The 17814-nt window shown below is 42.0% G+C and overlaps 1 protein-coding gene across 5 annotated transcripts in view; it reads right to left on the bottom strand.

Moving 5' to 3' along the window:
- PPP3CA (protein phosphatase 3, catalytic subunit, alpha isozyme) overlaps nt 1-17814 on the bottom strand; it is a 249497-nt gene that overhangs the window by 17656 nt on the left and 214027 nt on the right. For 2 of the 5 annotated variants that reach the window (XM_015405778.1, XM_015405782.1), the window contains exons 9-11: nt 15963-16088; nt 13179-13253; nt 5455-5481 (exon numbers count right to left, since the gene is read on the bottom strand). In XM_015405778.1, coding sequence (XP_015261264.1) covers nt 5455-5481; nt 13179-13253; nt 15963-16088 — 228 coding nt within the window. The remainder of the gene's footprint in view (nt 1-5454; nt 5482-13178; nt 13254-15962; nt 16089-17814) is intronic. The other 3 variants (XM_015405781.1, XM_015405783.1, XM_015405779.1) reach the window with 2 other exon arrangements.

The raw sequence follows: 17814 nt of genomic DNA, 5'->3' as shown, positions 1-17814 counted from the left end.
GATGAATATGGAATGACCCCTTAGGGTATCTGAAAAACAAGCCAGGGCATTTCTAACCCCACATAATTCTAATAAACTGATATGCAATAGCTACTCAGGTCTCAATCATACCCCTAGGACAGCAAGACCCTGAAAATACACCCCCCTTCCCGTAAGAGGCATCTGTAGTTAGAGTAGCAGTGTGCTGCAACAGGCCAAAAGGTAGGCACTGCCTAAAATTATCGGCATGTGCTCAGCAGTTGAGGGATCTAAGGATCCACCTGGGAATAGAGAACCTTTTATACTGTCAGTGGCATGAGGGTCTGAACTGAGATAAAAGCCATCTGGAGCAGGTGCATTTGCAGTCTAGCTATAGGGATAACGGTTATAGTCAAAGCCATAAACCTAAACAGCCTCTGTACAGATGTAGCTCTCTGAAAGTGGTGTTCAGTGAAAGACCTAATCATCCCATGTATAGCCCAAATCCTCTCTGTGGGGAGGAACCCTTTTTCTGCCATCGAGTCCAATACTGCCCCTCAAAATTGAACAGGTCTGGTAAGGGTTAACTTAGATTTATTCCAGTTGATGGCCAAGCCAAGGTTCTCACAAATCACAACTCTGAAGAGTAGGCCTAAGATGGGAAAGTAACTCATCTCTTGATGTAACCAATCATTAAGTTATGGGTAGATAGTGCACCCTTTCAAGTGTAAGTATGCAACCATGGAGGCCACACATTTGGACATTTGAACTATGAACCATGAACCTTGTTTTAATAACTAGAGAACAGATACTAAAGACACCATCTGCAATTTTGTATCTGATAGAAAATAATTCAAATGTTGTATGTCTAGGATGGGTCTATTACCCCCAGCCTTTTGTCCCCACTAAGAAAAAATGGGAATAGAAGCCTTTTGGGTCATCTGGGTTCTGAACCGGCTCAATAGCTCCCCTTTTAAAGTGAGAACACAATTCATTCTCTAACTCTGGTAGTGTTGTGGGTCAGTCAGAGCTTAGCAATAGTGAGGGCTCCTCATGAAAAGACAAGTCAGGAGAAGAGTAGCCCCATGTAGCCAGCTCTGAATCAGCAGAAGCAGGCAAGCAGGAAGATGAGTGGCAGACTTGTCAGGGTTCACAGCCAACAGCTGGTGCAGAGCCTCCGACACCCTTCAGCCCTGATCCAATAAGTGAAACTCAGTTGGTCATTTCTAGCCCTCCAGTATCACCAACACCCTTACAGCACTGCAGATGGAAGCTAAGAACAGATCTACGGGGGAGATGAAAAAGTGCACGCCTCCTGGCCGACGCCAGCTGCTTGCTGATAGCAAAGATGAGTAGCTGCAGGATTACTCTGGAGCAGCTGGCTGCAAGCCTGACTCTTCAGCATATAGCTATAAAAATCAGCTAAGGGAGGCTGTTAGGTGTGGAAGCAACAAGTTGAAATCCCTCTGATGCTGTGACCACTGCATCAGATCCTGCCGCTCCTGTGATTCTTTGGATCATACCCCTGACTCTGCCTTCATCTCGCCCTTGAAACTGCTCATACATAACTCTTGGATTTCCAGATCTTGCTGTACAGACTGACTCTCGGACTGGTCTACTGACAGCTCCTGACTCTGTGCTTTGACCTTGGACCAGATATTTGCTGCTTGAGTTGATGCTCTTGCCTTACTCATTCCATGCTCTAACAGAGTAGCTGGTGCTACTACTGGCTCGGCTCTCAACAGGTAGGGAGCTATCTACTGCATTCTTAGCTTCCCAGCAGGGGGGCAAGGTAGTGAACTCAAGTTTATAGTCCTGCGCAATAATGGATAAAATCTAGGCATCTGATGTTATGAGTATACAAGCCTCTAGAAAGCTGTTCAATCAATCCCCAAATATGATTGGTATTGAGGGTTCATGTAGTCAGAAATTGGCCTTATGAGATGAATGATGAGACTCTTTTGAGGCTTGGGGTTATTGTCCCATTCTAGGCAGGGCACCGTTTCTCTTCCTATGATATGGCTGAGGGGGCAGAAGGATATCCTGGGTGCAGGATACTGCTGGCGGCCTGCAGAGGATGTTCCCTAGTACAGGGATGCCAGTACTGTCGAGGGTACGTTCTTTGCCTAAACTGTGGAGGTCCCAAGGGCATAATGTCAAGAGATTTCACTGTCTGTCTATTCTTTTTTATTTGAGTAAGAGCCTAATCAGATTTTTCTGGAAAAAGAGTGGACCCTTCAAACAGCAGATCTTTGACCCTCTATCTGGTCTTTGATGGCAGAGACGTAGATCTCAACCAGGCATGCCTTAACTAATAACAACCTATGTGGCCATAGATCTGACTGCAGTGTCTGCCCCATGCCTGCCCGTACTGATTTGTTGGACAAATGAAATGCTTCAGTTTGAATGAGTTTGGCTAATGCCCTCTTCTAGAATCAGTTCTAGGTACAATGTCAGTTTCTCCCAAAGGAAGAACTGATAACCTGCCATTATGGCTTGATAATTGGACACATGCAGGCCTAACACTGCAGAGGAGTGGATGAGAGCCAGTTTGGTGTAGTGATTAAGAGTGACGGACTATAATCCGGAGAACTGGGTTTGATTTCACACTCATAAAGCCAGCTGGGTGACCTTGGATCAGTCACAGCTCTCTCAGAGCTCTCTCAGCCCCACCTGCCTCACAGGGTTTCTGTTGTGGGGAGAGGAAGGGAGGGTGATTGTAAGCCATTCTGAGACTCCTTTGGGTAGTGAAGGGCAGGGTATAAAAGCAACTCTTCTTCCTTCCCAGTGCGTTGATTTTTTTTTTTTGCCCTCCTTATCTGTCAGGGCTGCTTGAGAAGCCTGGCAACCTCTGTGCTGCATCTCCTCAATGATGAGTGAAAATGGTGAAGGATGTGTAGTCAGGAACAGTGTCCTGACTGATCCTATAAAAACCTTTCATGCAATGGGATGTGGCTGGAATGGAGGCCATAAATCTAGGGTGTTTTCTAGAAGGCCTTCTAATACAGGAAAAGCTATATCCTCCTGGAATGTCAGAATACAACCAGCCCAATATTTTATCTTTAGGGCAGTGGTCTGAGGTGGCCACTTTTATGTCTAAGGATAGAGCCATCCTGAGCATTTGCTCACCATACATTTTCAAATCTTCTGTAGGGGAAACAGAAGTCAACTCTCCTGCTCTTTCAACAGGGCTCTGTTCCGATGCCACATCGGAACTGGCCTTGGAACCCTGCTTCCATGTCCTCTGCTTCGGACTCCAGAACTGGGGATGGAGGTTTCTTTGACACTGTGGAAGACAGAGCAGTCTTATGCAGAGGGAACTGGCGAATATGCCCCAGAACCGACTTCAACATCAAGCTGTAATAATCTTCCCATTTAGCTAAGTAAGGTGGGGACATAAAGAAAGGCTATGGAAGCCATGGAACCATTAACGGTGCTGGTGGCCATGTAACCGACAGTCCCACATTGGAACCAATTGGAGGTGGAGCCATTTCTCATTCTGCTTCTAACCTGCCCTCCAAGGAGGATATGGGAGGTGATTCAGCATGTGGAGAAGGTGTTTTAGGTGGTGCTAAGAAGGGAGGTGGAGAAGGTGTTTTAGGTGGTGCTAAGAATACCTCGACTACGACCCGCGGTGATGGTTCCAGAGGTGGTGGACAGTGTTGTTTCAATTCCAAATGCTTCCCTTTGTGTTTTGATTTAGATTTGGAAGATTTAGCTAGCGGTTCTGAAAAGCTTCTCTGAACCAATGGCAAGGGTGTGAGGGACCGGGGCTATTGGGGCTAGGAACACTGCAGATGGAACCAACCTAACCAAAATTAATGGTGACGACTTAGAATACTAAGGTGCCGACTGATTTTGGAGCCTTCTCCCATAAAGCTGCTTTTAATTTGGAAACCCTATCAGTTCAGGATTTCTGAGTAAACCTTTGACAGGCTCTACAAGCAGACACGTTATGACCCTCTCCCAGGCAGAGTAGGCATATGTCATAATCATCGGTTTGGGTCATTCTCGCACTGCATTTAGTGCATTTAAAAATAATCCTTCTGGGACATGGTACCAGCAAGCATTTCCAAAGAACCCATTAGATGAACTCAGCACAAAAGGTAGGGGGAAAACCCTCCGAAAGGCTAAGAAAAGCCTTGGTAGCAATTGTCAGGAAGAAGACTCACGAATCCAAGCAGTAGATAGTGAAAAACGATTGAAGAAGCAAGAGCATGCTAGAAAAGAACAACTCTGATGGTGGCAAAGAAGGAACTGAGGGAAGGAAGCATGTGACCTTTTGGGCGGGAACAACTGCATACACCACCCCCTAGTGGTTTAACTAGAAATTTCTCTCTGGCAGTAGACCTGCCTAGGTGCAGTCCCAATGTCGGACTGCATAGAAGACCAAAGATGAAACTCTGCTTCTACTGCCAATACTTTACTACAAATCTGTATAGTTTGTGATGAAAATGGGTAACATATGGTATAAATATATTTCATTAAAAATACATGTATTCTTTGCCATTAAAGTGACACCTGATGTGGTGTCATGATTAATGGGGGAGGCACTGTGATGGGGCATATGCTTTGTATGCAGATGGTATGCAGATTCAATCCCTGGCTTCTACAGCTAAACCAAATACTGAGAAAGATCCTTTTCTGCCCCAAACCTGCTGGCCAGTAGAGAGAATACTGAGCTACAGCGACCACTGACATATGGAATGTTAATATATTTCTAGTGAGTAATCCTATGCCATGTGCAAGACTGGGCACTGTGTGTCCAATTACTGACCCAATGTTCCACATACATCAGTGTGGTTTATATTTATTTATTAAAATATTTAACACCCTGCCTTTCCTCTTGGTCAAGGTGGCTTTACAGGTAATACACCCCCCACATACCTTATTCCCACCTTCGTAGCACTCATTACTGAGGCTTGGTAATATAATGCCAGATGTGCACCATCAAGTTCCCTGTCTCAAAGGATCGAACTACAAATGATGGCAGCAAATATTTTCCCAATTCACATTTAAAATGTGGTATGTGATTTAAAGGGCTGAAGGGGCTCTTGAGCAGGCAATAATAAATTCTTACCTTCCAAGTGCTTTCTTCCCAGTGAGAAAAAGAAAATCAAGTGGAAGAAAGTCTTACAGGGTTACCAGCTTTCAGCTCCTTAGTCCTGCACCTTTAGGGCTCTTTAAATCACACCCACCCCAGTTTACTCATAAGTAGGACAGCATGTTAAAGATATAGGTCAGCTGCTATTATATGTACTTTGGGCTTCTCTGAGACCAACATAGCATTTGTCCTAACTCTAGGTTAGTCACATGCTTAATATTTAATGTCAAGGTAAGTATGTACTGGTGGGTGGTAGAGGGCCAAGAACCTGATAGGATTAAGAAATATAAAAAGCAAGGCTTAATACTAAGGATAGGAAGGAAAATCTTGAATTTTAGTACTTGGAAAAGTCACAACAGCATATTAAGCCCTTCTTGCCCATTTAGAAATACCTTTCTTCTGTGCATACATAGGATCTTCTTATGAAATTCCAAAGGGGGGAAAAGAAACAGATGAAGATTGGAGAATTAAAAGGAAAAAATGTATAAAACACAACAACATCAATGGGAAAGTAATGCTTAAGTAAAGTCTGAAAAACAGAAAAGAAACATATTAGGCAGGGAACACTGAAAAGGAATGGAAAGATCTATGACAGGAAAACACTCTTCAGCTCAAAGCTTTGTTAGTAAAATTGTGCAGAAAACTAAAATGCAGCAAGACAACCGCAAAGCTGGTCCATTGCTGCCCATGCTGCTCATGGCATGCAATCACTACTTTAGGGGATCTTTTCAAAGACACAAGTCTTACATGACAACCAACACAAGAAGTAGCCAAGGAAGAATGGATTTCAGCCATACTTTACTTCTATCCACAAATAGGAAGAGGTTGGCTGCACATTTGTCACTTGCCTCTAGCCAGTGACTTGCAGCTGATGTGTGAGTATCTGGGTCAAGGGCTGTGCCTACACTCTCCATTTGACATCTTTCCTTAATTTTGTCAGTTTGTCCCATAATGAAGAAAGGTTGTGCACATGGCTGAAGATTCTATATTATATGGGCTGTACCAGATCACTGATAAGCCTGTTTGTACCTGCAATCTCCAGGGTCCATCTCCAATCTGACTCTTTCTTGGAAAAAAGAATTCTCATACGTACGTATGCGTACGTTTTAGGCAAAAACTCATGCTAAAATAGTTAAAATGCTGCTTGGATAAAGGAAATATTCTTCAGATTTATTTTCCAACAAGAAAGTAAAGCATAAAAGAGTAAGGAATAGTTTTTAGGGGATCTGCACTTTTACAGTTTCCAATCCTCCCTCCCTGATTTACTGCAGTAATCATGCCCAGTATTCATTACTAGTTTAAAAAGTAGCTTAAACAAATTATAGCTACTGAAATAAAATATATGGCAAAAGAATTCAAATAGCAGCTAATCATTTGAATCCAAAACAGATGCAGTCTTCTGTGATTGGCCAGCTGCCACTGGTGCCATTACACTCAGATCCAACACATTATTTGAAAATTCATTGATCTCAATGCACTTATAATGTAACGATTGTTGCTTTAATGTTATGAGAGTAGGACGAACTAACAGGAGTACTACTTACAGTGACTATTTAGTGGCTGGTTGGTTTGTGCTATGGAAACTGCCATTTTACTATGTAATAAATTGGGTAGGAATAGGCTAGCAATTTACATCCGTCCCAATTTTGTGAGAGCCCTGAGAACTTAAAATCCCAGAAGACCAGCTATGTTACTCACACTACTGTCCTAAGCTGTTGTACCCTTCCAAGCCCATTTAGTTCAATGAATTTAGAAGGGTGTAATTCTATTTAGGATTGCTCCTTCGCTGGACGTTTTTAAGCAGAGGCTGGATGACCATCTTTCGGGTATGTTGTAGGGCTATCTTTCGGCTACGCTCCTGCAGAGTGCAGGGATTTGGACTAGATGACCTGCAAGGTCCCTTCCAACTCTAGCATTCTATGATTCTATAGGATAGCACTTTTGTAAGGAGGAAAAAATGTAGTGGCGTTTTGAGAAATGAGATGAAAGAAGTGGAATGAGAAAGGATATGTCCTTCATATATTTTACATAGGTATCAGTAGATTTGTTATGCAGTTACCACCCAACAAGGATATATGTCATTAAAAACTTCAGTCCACACTATACCAGTTAGGATCTAAAGTACCAAAACACATCACAGCTCTGAAAATCTCAGATGTGATTTATGTAATCAAGATTCTAATCCTTGCTGTTTACAAAGATAATCTTGAGCTAAGGAGGACAGGGCATACTTGAAAGTCTAATTTGAAGACAGAAGATCATTACTGTCATATTTCCAACTTCATACCTTTCGGTGTTTTAAATATTATCTGGAAGATATACTGACAACAAAAGGTGTCCCTAGTTCACTTGATAATGTTGATTACTCATCCATCACCACTATGTCCCTCCTATTCTAACTATTTTAATAATCTGCCATCAAATATAAAGTGTTGTGGAAGCCTTTTAGCTCACCATACATGTTTGCTGGACTATATTCAAAGAAAAACCAGTCATGATTTGGACTTGTGCAATCCTTCCTTCATCATCAAGACTGAAGACTTCTCAATCCAGGAAGCCTTTGTTTAACAATGATTTGTTATGGTGACCAAAACTGGATGTTTAAGAAGCTGTGATTTGATACATTCCCACAAACTAGGATTATAAACCAGGACTGCAGTTTAGAATTCCAGTTAGTAGGCAAGACAAGTTCTAAAACTGCCTGAATTCCAATATCACAACAAATTATGGCTATATCCAAAATTTTCTAAATGAAGAAGTCTTTGATCTTGGCTCCAAGGAGCGAGGAAAATTTTGGTCTTGTTCACATTATGAACAAATTTTAGTTAGTCTGTGACAACTGAATATGATTCAGAAGGCAAACAAAATGCCTGCAACAGCACTAACAGTTTATACAAGCATTTTCTTTAATAGCAGCTTTCACCTCTTCGGAAAATAACAGCATGGGCTCATGGACTGCCACAAATAAAAGGCTTGTTTAAATATATAGGTATTATGCACACAACCAGGGCCAGATTGTGACGCGATGAAGCCCTAAATATTACCAGTTGAAGTGGCCGCATGCTATAGAAATACTTTTTCATTATTCTCACACAAAGGACACTGAAAACCCTTATTTTTGCATTCATAAAAGCACAAATCACAGTCTTTTTTTCTTATTTGAAGCCTCTCTTGTTTGAGGCCCTAAACGTAGCCCACCTTACGTATCCCTAAATCCACCTCTGCAGACAGTTCTCTGGAGGGGAGTGGCAATTTGATGACTAACCCTTATTTTATTCCTAGTGTGTTATCAACCAACTCCTCAAGATGGAATATTCACTGGTCACACTCTTATCTGTTACAATTAACCTGTAGCTTTTCTGATCCATTAAATGTATATTTAAAACTACTACAGTTATATTTCAGCAAATCTACATTAAAGCAATATAAAATTAGCCCCAGATAGTTAAGAAAGGTTTTTGTGCTATTGATGAGGGTGAAGACAAATCAAGTCTTACGTTTTATGTCAAGCTGTCTGTCTTACAAGGGCTTAATTTTAATTAGTACCTCCTAAAGTCTTTAATTATTTCAGTCCAAAGTACCTAAGCCAGGAACACTGTTAATTAGAATAGTAAGTCAAGGTGTGCGCTGGTTATATAGACTAGTCCAGGTTGCTAGGAAACATATACAACTCATTTGGCCAATCTGCACACTGCTTAACATTAAACCTGCAAAAACTATGTGATGATAAATAAGCAAGAGTATAAGCTGAAATAAAGTGAGATATATTGTACTACTTGCATACCCCCCCTTCCTTAAGGAAGGCAGATTAACAAGCCAGAACAAATAGCTACAGGAAACAATAGAAAGCCTATCGTAACTGCATAAGTCATCAGTCCTTACCCTGTCCATATGAATTTAGAAGCAAAGATTCTTCCAAGTCTATAGCATGTACCGCACACTACATGGCAGATGTTAAACTGTATTTTTAAAATAGTTATATTAAATAAACAGAGTGAGGCAGGAGAAAGAGCCATTGTGATCAAAAGTAGGAACTGATGATCACCTGAAAGCTAGCTCCTGCTTTCACAAACTAACCTGCTTTCACAAAAGAACCAACCCTATCTTTGAAGGGGACAATGGGCTGAGGTGACATAGTAAATAAAGAGGGGAAGACATGCCAAGTATTTAGTATGCCAAGTATTTAAGCTGACCACACAACATTAACTAGCAAGAAAGAAAGTCTTTGGCTTCTTTTTATACATAAGGAATAGAACTTTCTGAAGAGTGAAATTAGCACATGGCAACAAAACTGTAAAAAATGTTAGTAGTACCTAATTTAAGACAACTCAGCTATTAAATGCTACTACTACCTTTTCTCTGTACCATCCAGCACAGTTGGTGCCTTGGTTGCAGGCTCCATCATTTGCTATCTTACTGGTGTTGGATGGTTGATTTAGTGCCATTTATGGTTCCTATAGCTTTTTATTACTCGACTTACATGAATTTGTTGTGGTATTGTAATCTGCCTCAAGAACATTTTGGTTGCAAATGCATGATTAAAATACTTTAAAGAAAAATAAAAGTATTCTAGAGGAACTTTAAAGAAAAATAAAAGTATTCTAGAGGAACACAAAAGAGCTTCTCTATGAAAATTTGAAACTGGGGGTCCTAAACAAAGAAACTTTAGAAAAAATTAACAAGTTTTCGAAGCACAAAACAAAATCTGTCTCAGCCTTCAAAATGGGGAAAAGATAGTCTAAGTACAGCAAGTGGGGGAAGAAGTTTTTAAAGAAGTGATATAAAAATTATTTTTGTTAAAGAAGTGATATGAAAATTATTCCATTTAAGTATAGGTATTAACTTAAAACAAGTTATTTCTGTTATGGCAGACTTTAGAAGCGTTTGATACACTGAAAGGTCTGTAGAAATTGACACATTAACACATCATCATAATGAACTAAAATGACAAGCGAGGCATCTGTGAAATGACATAGGTGTATCTTCATCTCACTATACATATATGATAAAGCTATCATACAGGTTTTCACGTTAGCTATTAAATTCAGTCCTGAGTGCTGTCCCATGTTTAGAAGTCTTTTCCATTGGGAGCCCCATGGACTAGGTTGTACTTATGCAGAGACCAACCACATGGAACAGACAGTGGAATCAGGAGAGGGAAGTGATATTTCAAATATAAGGTGTCTCAAGATCAATTCAGTTTTATGTTTACTTTTTCTTACATTCTTTAGTGAATTACTTTTTGTTCAGAAATTGTACATTGTAAAAAAAATTATCGTTAGTAGGCAGACACACAAACATACACAGAGAGAGAGGTTTAAGCCTTCTAAAAAAAGTTTAAGTATTTTGCTCCACTTTTCATTAATAAAAAAGCAGAAAGTTATTCAAGACACACAGCCTAGAGTTGGACTCTTGAAATCAGTTGAGCTATAATTCCAAATAATGTTCAAAACAATTCAGTGATTTTTCATTAGAACAGTACAGTTTTCAATAATGACCAACTCATTTTAAAAGACTTTGGAAGTCCTAGGCCATAACATAATTGAAACCCTCCAGTTAATGCAATATGCACTGCTGACCTCAAGCGAAGAGTGCCATGCTGAGAAGAAATATAGCAGACATGGCATGCTAAAAGTCTTTTCTTACATTTTAGAGATTCAGCTCACCACCACTAAACCAAAGACCCTACAATACCACTCACCAGGGAGATGGGGCACTTGCTCATCAACCCCACAGATCCCTGGTCAGCAAACCAGAGTCTGGAAAAAACAGCAGAAACTTCTCATGCTGTTTTGAAGGTTCTCTGGTCATGCCTTATCTTCTCCATTTTCCAGTACAGATAAGATAAAATTGCCTTTCTCTTAAGCCCTTAGCAAGCTGAAGGACTCACAGGGGTGATTTGAAGAATGTCTGGCTATTAAGCCACTCCTGTATTTGTTGAGCCACATAAATAAGCTTGGGCGGGAAATAACAGTTGAAATCTACTTTTGTGTGTGTGTGTGTGTGTGTGTGTGTATTTAAGAACTCTAGACTTATTATGGTTTAAAGAGTTATTCTTTCTGAAGAAGGAAGAACCTTAAGCAAAAGTTTAATTAGCTGGTCAGGAAAAAAAAAACCCTCTGTACCAAATATCCAGAGAAGCATCTTTCTGTAATCAGGGATGAATATACATGAGTCTAGAAGATTGGCGGCCCGAGGAGTAGCATCAGAATAACTGGTGGTGGTGGAAGGATTAAACACCACTACTTTTCTACTTCAAATTGTCCCCTTCCTGAAGTTGCCTTCCCCTATTAGTGGCTGCTGGCACGTTTTACAATCCCCTATTTGCATATATCATGTAGTTTGGTCCTTAGACGCAAACTAAAATTGCAGTGTCCCTGGTCTGTATACTTAATTCTGTAGTTCTAAGTAGCACCCAAACTTTAGAACTGGTAAGTGAAGATTTACTGCTTTTGGCCCCAGTGGAGAGAGAATGAAAGACAGTCTAGCTAGATCAGAGACGAGCGCTTTCTACTCCTAATATCTTGATCTCCTAAAGCAGCCAGCCTAATATCCCTTGGAAGCTCACAAGCAGGACATAACGGAGATGTCTGGTTTTGTCTCCAGAATGCTTCTGACCTTCTTCTGTCACAGCCTTTGATAACCTCACCCAGCAAAAATTCATACAATAGTTAAAACAAGTTAAATTAGTGGTCATCTTCATATGTTGCAGCAATTTGGGTTGCTATTTGGGTGTCAGGAGAGAACTTTTCCTCCAAGTCAGATTAAATAGAGACTACAAAGATTTTCTATCTTAAGCAACGTGACTTGGGTCAGGCAGATTGCTGAAGGAATGCTAATGTGTGGATGAACCTGCATTGCTACACAAATCTGGATCTGATCAACCACTGTTCTCTTCAGATTCTGAGAAGTCCCTTTCACAGTAACAGAACATTCTTCTTAAGATGAACTATTTAGTGTTTTGTTAAACAGAGAATCAGAGCCACACCAGTCACTTGTTTGCCCCAAGTCCCCTTGACATCCTGTTAATATAAATGACTAGCACCACTTTACCCATCATGGCCTCCCATACTCAACTATTCTGGGATACAGGGAAAAGAAATTTTAATATGAGGAACAAAATATGTGAAAAATTGTTTGCCATTTTGGGCTGAAGAGGAGCAAAAGAACATATGTTTTTCCATTCTCTTTTTACACACCATGCATAAAACACTCATAACCAAAGTCTAGCAGGAGAGTTGGTTTGGGCAACCCTGGCCCCGGTCACACGGGCAGGAAAATGCGGGGGGAAGCATGGCTGTTTGCCCTGGAGCAAAATAATGTGCGGCTGCGGGATCAGACGTCCTGTCGAGGTCCCGTGGTTAGGGGGGAGGTGCCGATCACAGGACAATCCTGCGGCGCGGCAAAGAAGCGGCCTCCCTAGGAAAAGGCTCCGGGTTTAACCCCTTCTAGGGCTGCAGAGGAATGCAACGTGTCCTCCATCCAGTCCCCTCCAGGAGGAACTTCAGCCGGGCCGCCCTCCTGCCACGCCCCCCTGCACCTCCCCCTCTGCTGCCCAGTGCAGAGAGTTCCTCTCGAGCAGGCCGAGCCAGGAGTGGGGGGAGGTACGGAAAAGAGGAGGGGGCTGTGTTGTTTGTTTTTAAATGAAGTGTGTGCATGCGCTGTTGGGTGCTTGTGCGCATCCCGTGGAGACTTGAAAAAAATAAACCTTTTAGTGACGGGACTTGGGCGGGCGCCGAATGCCACAACCTACCACCGGAAACGCGATCAGGCGCCCGCCCTTGCCCCGTGGTTTCCGTAAACTAGTACCTCAGAGGTACTAGTTTTTTACCCTGCATCTTCGGCAGGAAGCCTCGGGTTCGCCATGGGAGCTCTACGCTTCCCAGATGTGGCGCTGTGATTGCGCCCGGAAAATCCGCCTATCTTCCATCTCTGTAGCGTGGCTAATGCTCCGTGTGACCGCAGCCCCTGAAGAGTTTAACTATGCTCCAGAGAGCTTCTCCCAGATCCCACCCCCAACTCCGAGCTTGCTTTAAGATTAATGAAGAGATTAAGATTTGCAGGCACAAATGTTAATCAGAGCAAACCTCTTCAACAGAAGGCACATGATTCTTACCATCAAAGCCATCTTCCTCCGTTCCAAGTTCATCATCTGAGCAAATGTTTAGCACGTTGACCAGCATTTCTGTCACTAAAAAGGAAATCAAATGGCAGAGATGAGAGCTGGACAAACCCCAAGAGGTAGTGTGAAAGGATGGTCAACGGAGCAGCATTCATGAATGGCCATTGCACAAAAATGCACACAAGAAAATCCATAGCAAAGATGCTTACTATAGTATGTAAGAATATGTAGAGAGTGAAAGCCAGGTTCTCGTGTGGTAATAAGGGATGACTAGTACCATTGATTGTCAAATGGTACAGTAAGATTCCTGTTTCTAAATACACTCATCCTTCAGTGTCTGCATATAAAAGTAAATTTTTGTCAGAAGCTTATTGTTCAGAGTGTCACACACTACATTCCACAGTCTCAGGGAAACTGTCAGGGCAGCGCTTGGGCCAGCTGGATGTGATTCAAGGCAGCTGGAAGAAAGTTGACCTGAACAGGAAGGATCTCTGTTTTTCACCATGTAAGTTCCCTATCAGATGGTCCTATATAAAGGAGGCATGAAAGGCCTTTAGAGTCAGTCAGGAGAGCTGAAATAATTTCCTCACTGCTAGGAGAAAGACAGGACCAGCAAGTTCTCGTTCTCAAAGCAGACTGCTCAAAGGCAGCAGGACCAGAGGGATATGGCAACAAGAAGATAACTGGAGGTGACTGTCCTGGCACCTGATCTGGGGGATTCTGAAGGCACAGAGGTGCAATGCAACAGCTGTTGTCCTCACTTCATTTAAAGGGCCAGAAAAAAGAGGATGAACAGGTTAGCTCTGTGCTGGAGGCAGCTCTTGGACACCTGGCAGCTTAGGACCTACGGCTGGGGCTGTGCCATGTGAAGCCTTCTAGTTCTCCAGGCACTGATATTCAGCTTAAGCTGCTTATCCCTCTTTTTGCCTCATTTAGTGTCCAAGGCTGAGATCATGAGGAAGTGTGAGAGCACCCCATTTTCCTTCTAAAGTTTCAATCCCTGGCACTCCCAGTTAAAAGGGTCTCAAGCAGCTGGCACTGGGAAAGAGCTTTCCCTGACTAAGATCTTGAAAACCGTAACGAGCCAGATAGACCAGTGATCAGTCACAGTGTAAGGTAGCTCCACATGCTAAGCTGGGTGATGCAAGCTGCTAAATGAAAGATATTTTAGCTCAGCAATGCCTAAACAGGGAAAGAAGGCATTTCTGAAGTGTCTATATTTCTCAATAAAAGAACCTAAACCTAACACTATGTGGTTGTTAATACAAGCTGACAGCATCTTTTTAAGGCCAGGAGCCTACTGCACCAGCAGGCTTTTGATTTTTTTGCTGAAAAGGCAGTATGTTTGACTTCTCTATTGAACTCAGAGGTCAGTCTAAGGCAATTCCCAAACTACTCTTACTTCTAACCAAGATGTAGGGCATCCTTGAGCACATCAGGGGTGGAGTGGGGGAATGCCCCTAAACACACAGTAGGCCTGTAATCTTAGCTCAGTTACATATATCATGCAGTGAAAACCAGTGTTTGTTGCCTTGTATGAATTATACTGGAACCCACAGCTGATCTCATGGCTGGTTGAGAACACCTATAAAGGAGTTTTCAATTATATGCTCCTTGCATTCATACATTATATTTTCCAGGTATAAAATTTAAAAACCCCACATACCTTAAAATACATAATACATGAAACAGCCCCTAGAAATCACATCTGTGCAATACTAAGCTACAATGGGCAGAAAGCTAAGTAAAAGCTGAACAGCTTCTATAAATAGAAGGCACCACTAAAACTGCTATTGTTTCAAAATTTGGGGAACAGGCACAATGGATTTTTTTTCCAAATTAAAGTCATGTGCAGTAGCCAGAGAAATTGAAGAATGAACAGCAAAAAGAATTGTAATGTCTTCTCTATTTTGACATGAGTAGAAATACTGTAACAAGGATTAGTGTAAAAATCACTAAGCAAGTTAGAGCTTTGTCTACTACACAAGCCAGTTAAAAATCATTATTTCCTTGTGCTCACGAGTTGCAAAGTGAGGAGGATATGAGCTGCGGGGGGTGGGGGGGCAGAAGGGATGCACAGTATGCCGAAGTAAGATCTGGAGCCAGGCTTACAATTGTCTTTAAGACTTAGAGTTTAGGAAAGTTTAAATTTTGTTGCCCCTTGTCTTAAAGAATTAAAATACGACATACTGGGGGACTTGCAGTATCTTCTTCTGCCTGGGCTTCTGTGTCATGCTGGTTTTAAGCACAGAATTCACATTACCTTGCCCCAAGAAAGGGCGGCTATCAAAGGCCCCATTTTCTGTTACTTTGGCATGAAGCAATGGCCTTTTAAACAAAGACACTATAATTTGTTTTCATTCTCCATGCAGAAGAAGATTTGGTTTTTATACCCCACTTTTCTCTACACTGAGGAGTCTCATAGCGGCTTACAATTGCCTTCCCTTTCTCTCCCCACAACAGGCACCTTGTTAGGTAGGTGGGGCTGAGAGAGTTCTGAGATACTGTGATTGGCTTGCAATAAGCTGTATGCGTTCATCGAAAGCATTCTTTAAGTTACTGCTACCAAGAAAAGGTCAGGAACAAAACTAGGGAGAACTTATACCAACAGAACGGCATTTTATTTATCAATCATAAAAAAATGTTATCCACTGAGAACTTATGAAACACTTAAAAGGAGCCAGACTTTCTGGTACAGTCAGACACACAGTCTTTCAATGCTGGTTCATGCACATTTCCTTCCCTCATTGTCAACAACAGAAAAAGTGCCTGACATACCTTTCTCACCAACAAATGGCAAGGACCAGGTAAAAACATCCATGAAATTTGGAAGCCAGTATGGATGAGGGGAACAGTTAAACTGTCTGATATTCATAACGTTGTTCTCATATTTCAATACTGCAGCTGCAAAAGAAAGTGAAAGGAAACCATTAAGCATCTACCCAGGGCAGGACTATCCATTATGGCTGGCCTATTCGGAACAAAACTCATACCTAAATGACAGGCAGACACGCTTCAGAAGATGTTTTAGAAACGGAAATGCTCACAGCCCATTCTGCTAGCACCTTGAGCTAGCTGTGTACAAATAGAGGCAAAACTGATGAATACTGTAAAATGCTTGCAGAGGGATTCACTCTATAGCTCACTGCTGAAGCCACAGCAGTGCTGTAGAAAGCCTCTTCTTTTCTCCAAGGCCTTGACACACATTTCCTAGGAGAGAAACGCCAGAGGGGCAGATCTGACTCTTCCTCCCTTGACTGTCCCCTTGCATCCATGTAAAACAATTGGTGACTACAAGCCCCCAGTCTGTACAGGAATGACTGTACTGACTGGAAGATCCTAAAAGCTGTGTCAGCTCAGCGTGATTTTGTTTCCTTCTCACAGTCGCCTTAAGCCAAGAGGAAAGGAGTGGTATAAATATTATAATAAACAAAATAAATGTATAAACATCTTCCTGTACATGAACGTATGCTTACTTTTCTTTCTATATCTTCAGATCTCAGAAATACACTAAATATGTTACTGGGTAACTAAAAGAAGCCAAATCTTGCCCAAACCCATACAGTCCCATCCATGCTTGTGAAGATATGCTACATTTTACCAACCAGTGGCATGAAGGAAGTGTTTGGCCAGTGATCTCTGACTACTTCACATCAAATAAAGCAGAAAAGATATACATTTGCAGCTAAACTGGATCACAGACAGACTCTTGTTATAAATGTTCAAAGGAATATAAACACAAAAGTAAAAGCTGCGGTGGCTCAAGTGGTTAAGACGCTGAGCTGCAGGCTGTGGAAGGTCGGTAGTTCAGCAGTTCGAGACCTGGGTGCCGCATGATAGAGTGAGCTCCCGTCTCTAGTTCCAGCTCCTGCCAACCTAGCAGTTCGAAAGCAAGAAATTGCAAGTAGATAAATAGGTACCGCTTCGGTGGGAAGGTAACAGCGTTCTGTGCGCCTTGGTGTTGAGTCATGCCGGCCACATGACCACGGAAACGTCTTTGGACAGCGCTGGCTCTTCGGCTTTGAAACGGAGATGAGTACCGCAACCCTAGAGTCGGACTCGACTGGCTTTCGAGCAAGGGAACCTTTACCTTTACCTTTTTAAAAGCCCCAACAATTTCTTCTGCTGGGTCTATATTCTAGATAAACCCAGAAAGGTTAATGATCTACGGGCAGAATTCTCCCCAGTTCTGTGGAAATAACAGCAGAACTTTATCACCATAACTTACATTTAAATAGGATGTAGATTATTTTTTACCTTTACATGTCTCATCGTAGTGGACTAACATATAGAGGGCTACCCAAAATGCTACATGCCTGAATGGGAATTTGAACCTGCATCGCTCAAACCTTGTCCAACACATCACTGCACCATACTTTCCCTTCCATGGGGAGGTATCGTGTCTCCCTAGAACCCTCCATTAAGTATCAATGGTAAAAATCCTGAAAAGACCATCTGATCCGCTAGACAGCTGTGCTTGGAATTTGTTGTCAGTTGAATAAGATAGCAACCTGTTTATCTTCGACGTGGTCTCTGTGCTTCACACCCATGGGAGATTAGCGAACAGTAGCCTACCTGAAGGAGGGTGCTGGCAGGTCTTTTACTGCGTAGCCAAAGACAGAATGTGACG

This window comes from Gekko japonicus, unplaced genomic scaffold, assembly GCF_001447785.1.
Source record: "Gekko japonicus isolate JY-2015 unplaced genomic scaffold, Gekko_japonicus_V1.1 scaffold81, whole genome shotgun sequence".
In the NCBI taxonomy this organism is placed as follows: Eukaryota; Metazoa; Chordata; class Lepidosauria; order Squamata; family Gekkonidae; genus Gekko; species Gekko japonicus.
Note: the sequence above shows the minus strand (reverse complement) of the source record. Positions and strands in the feature narration are given on the sequence as shown.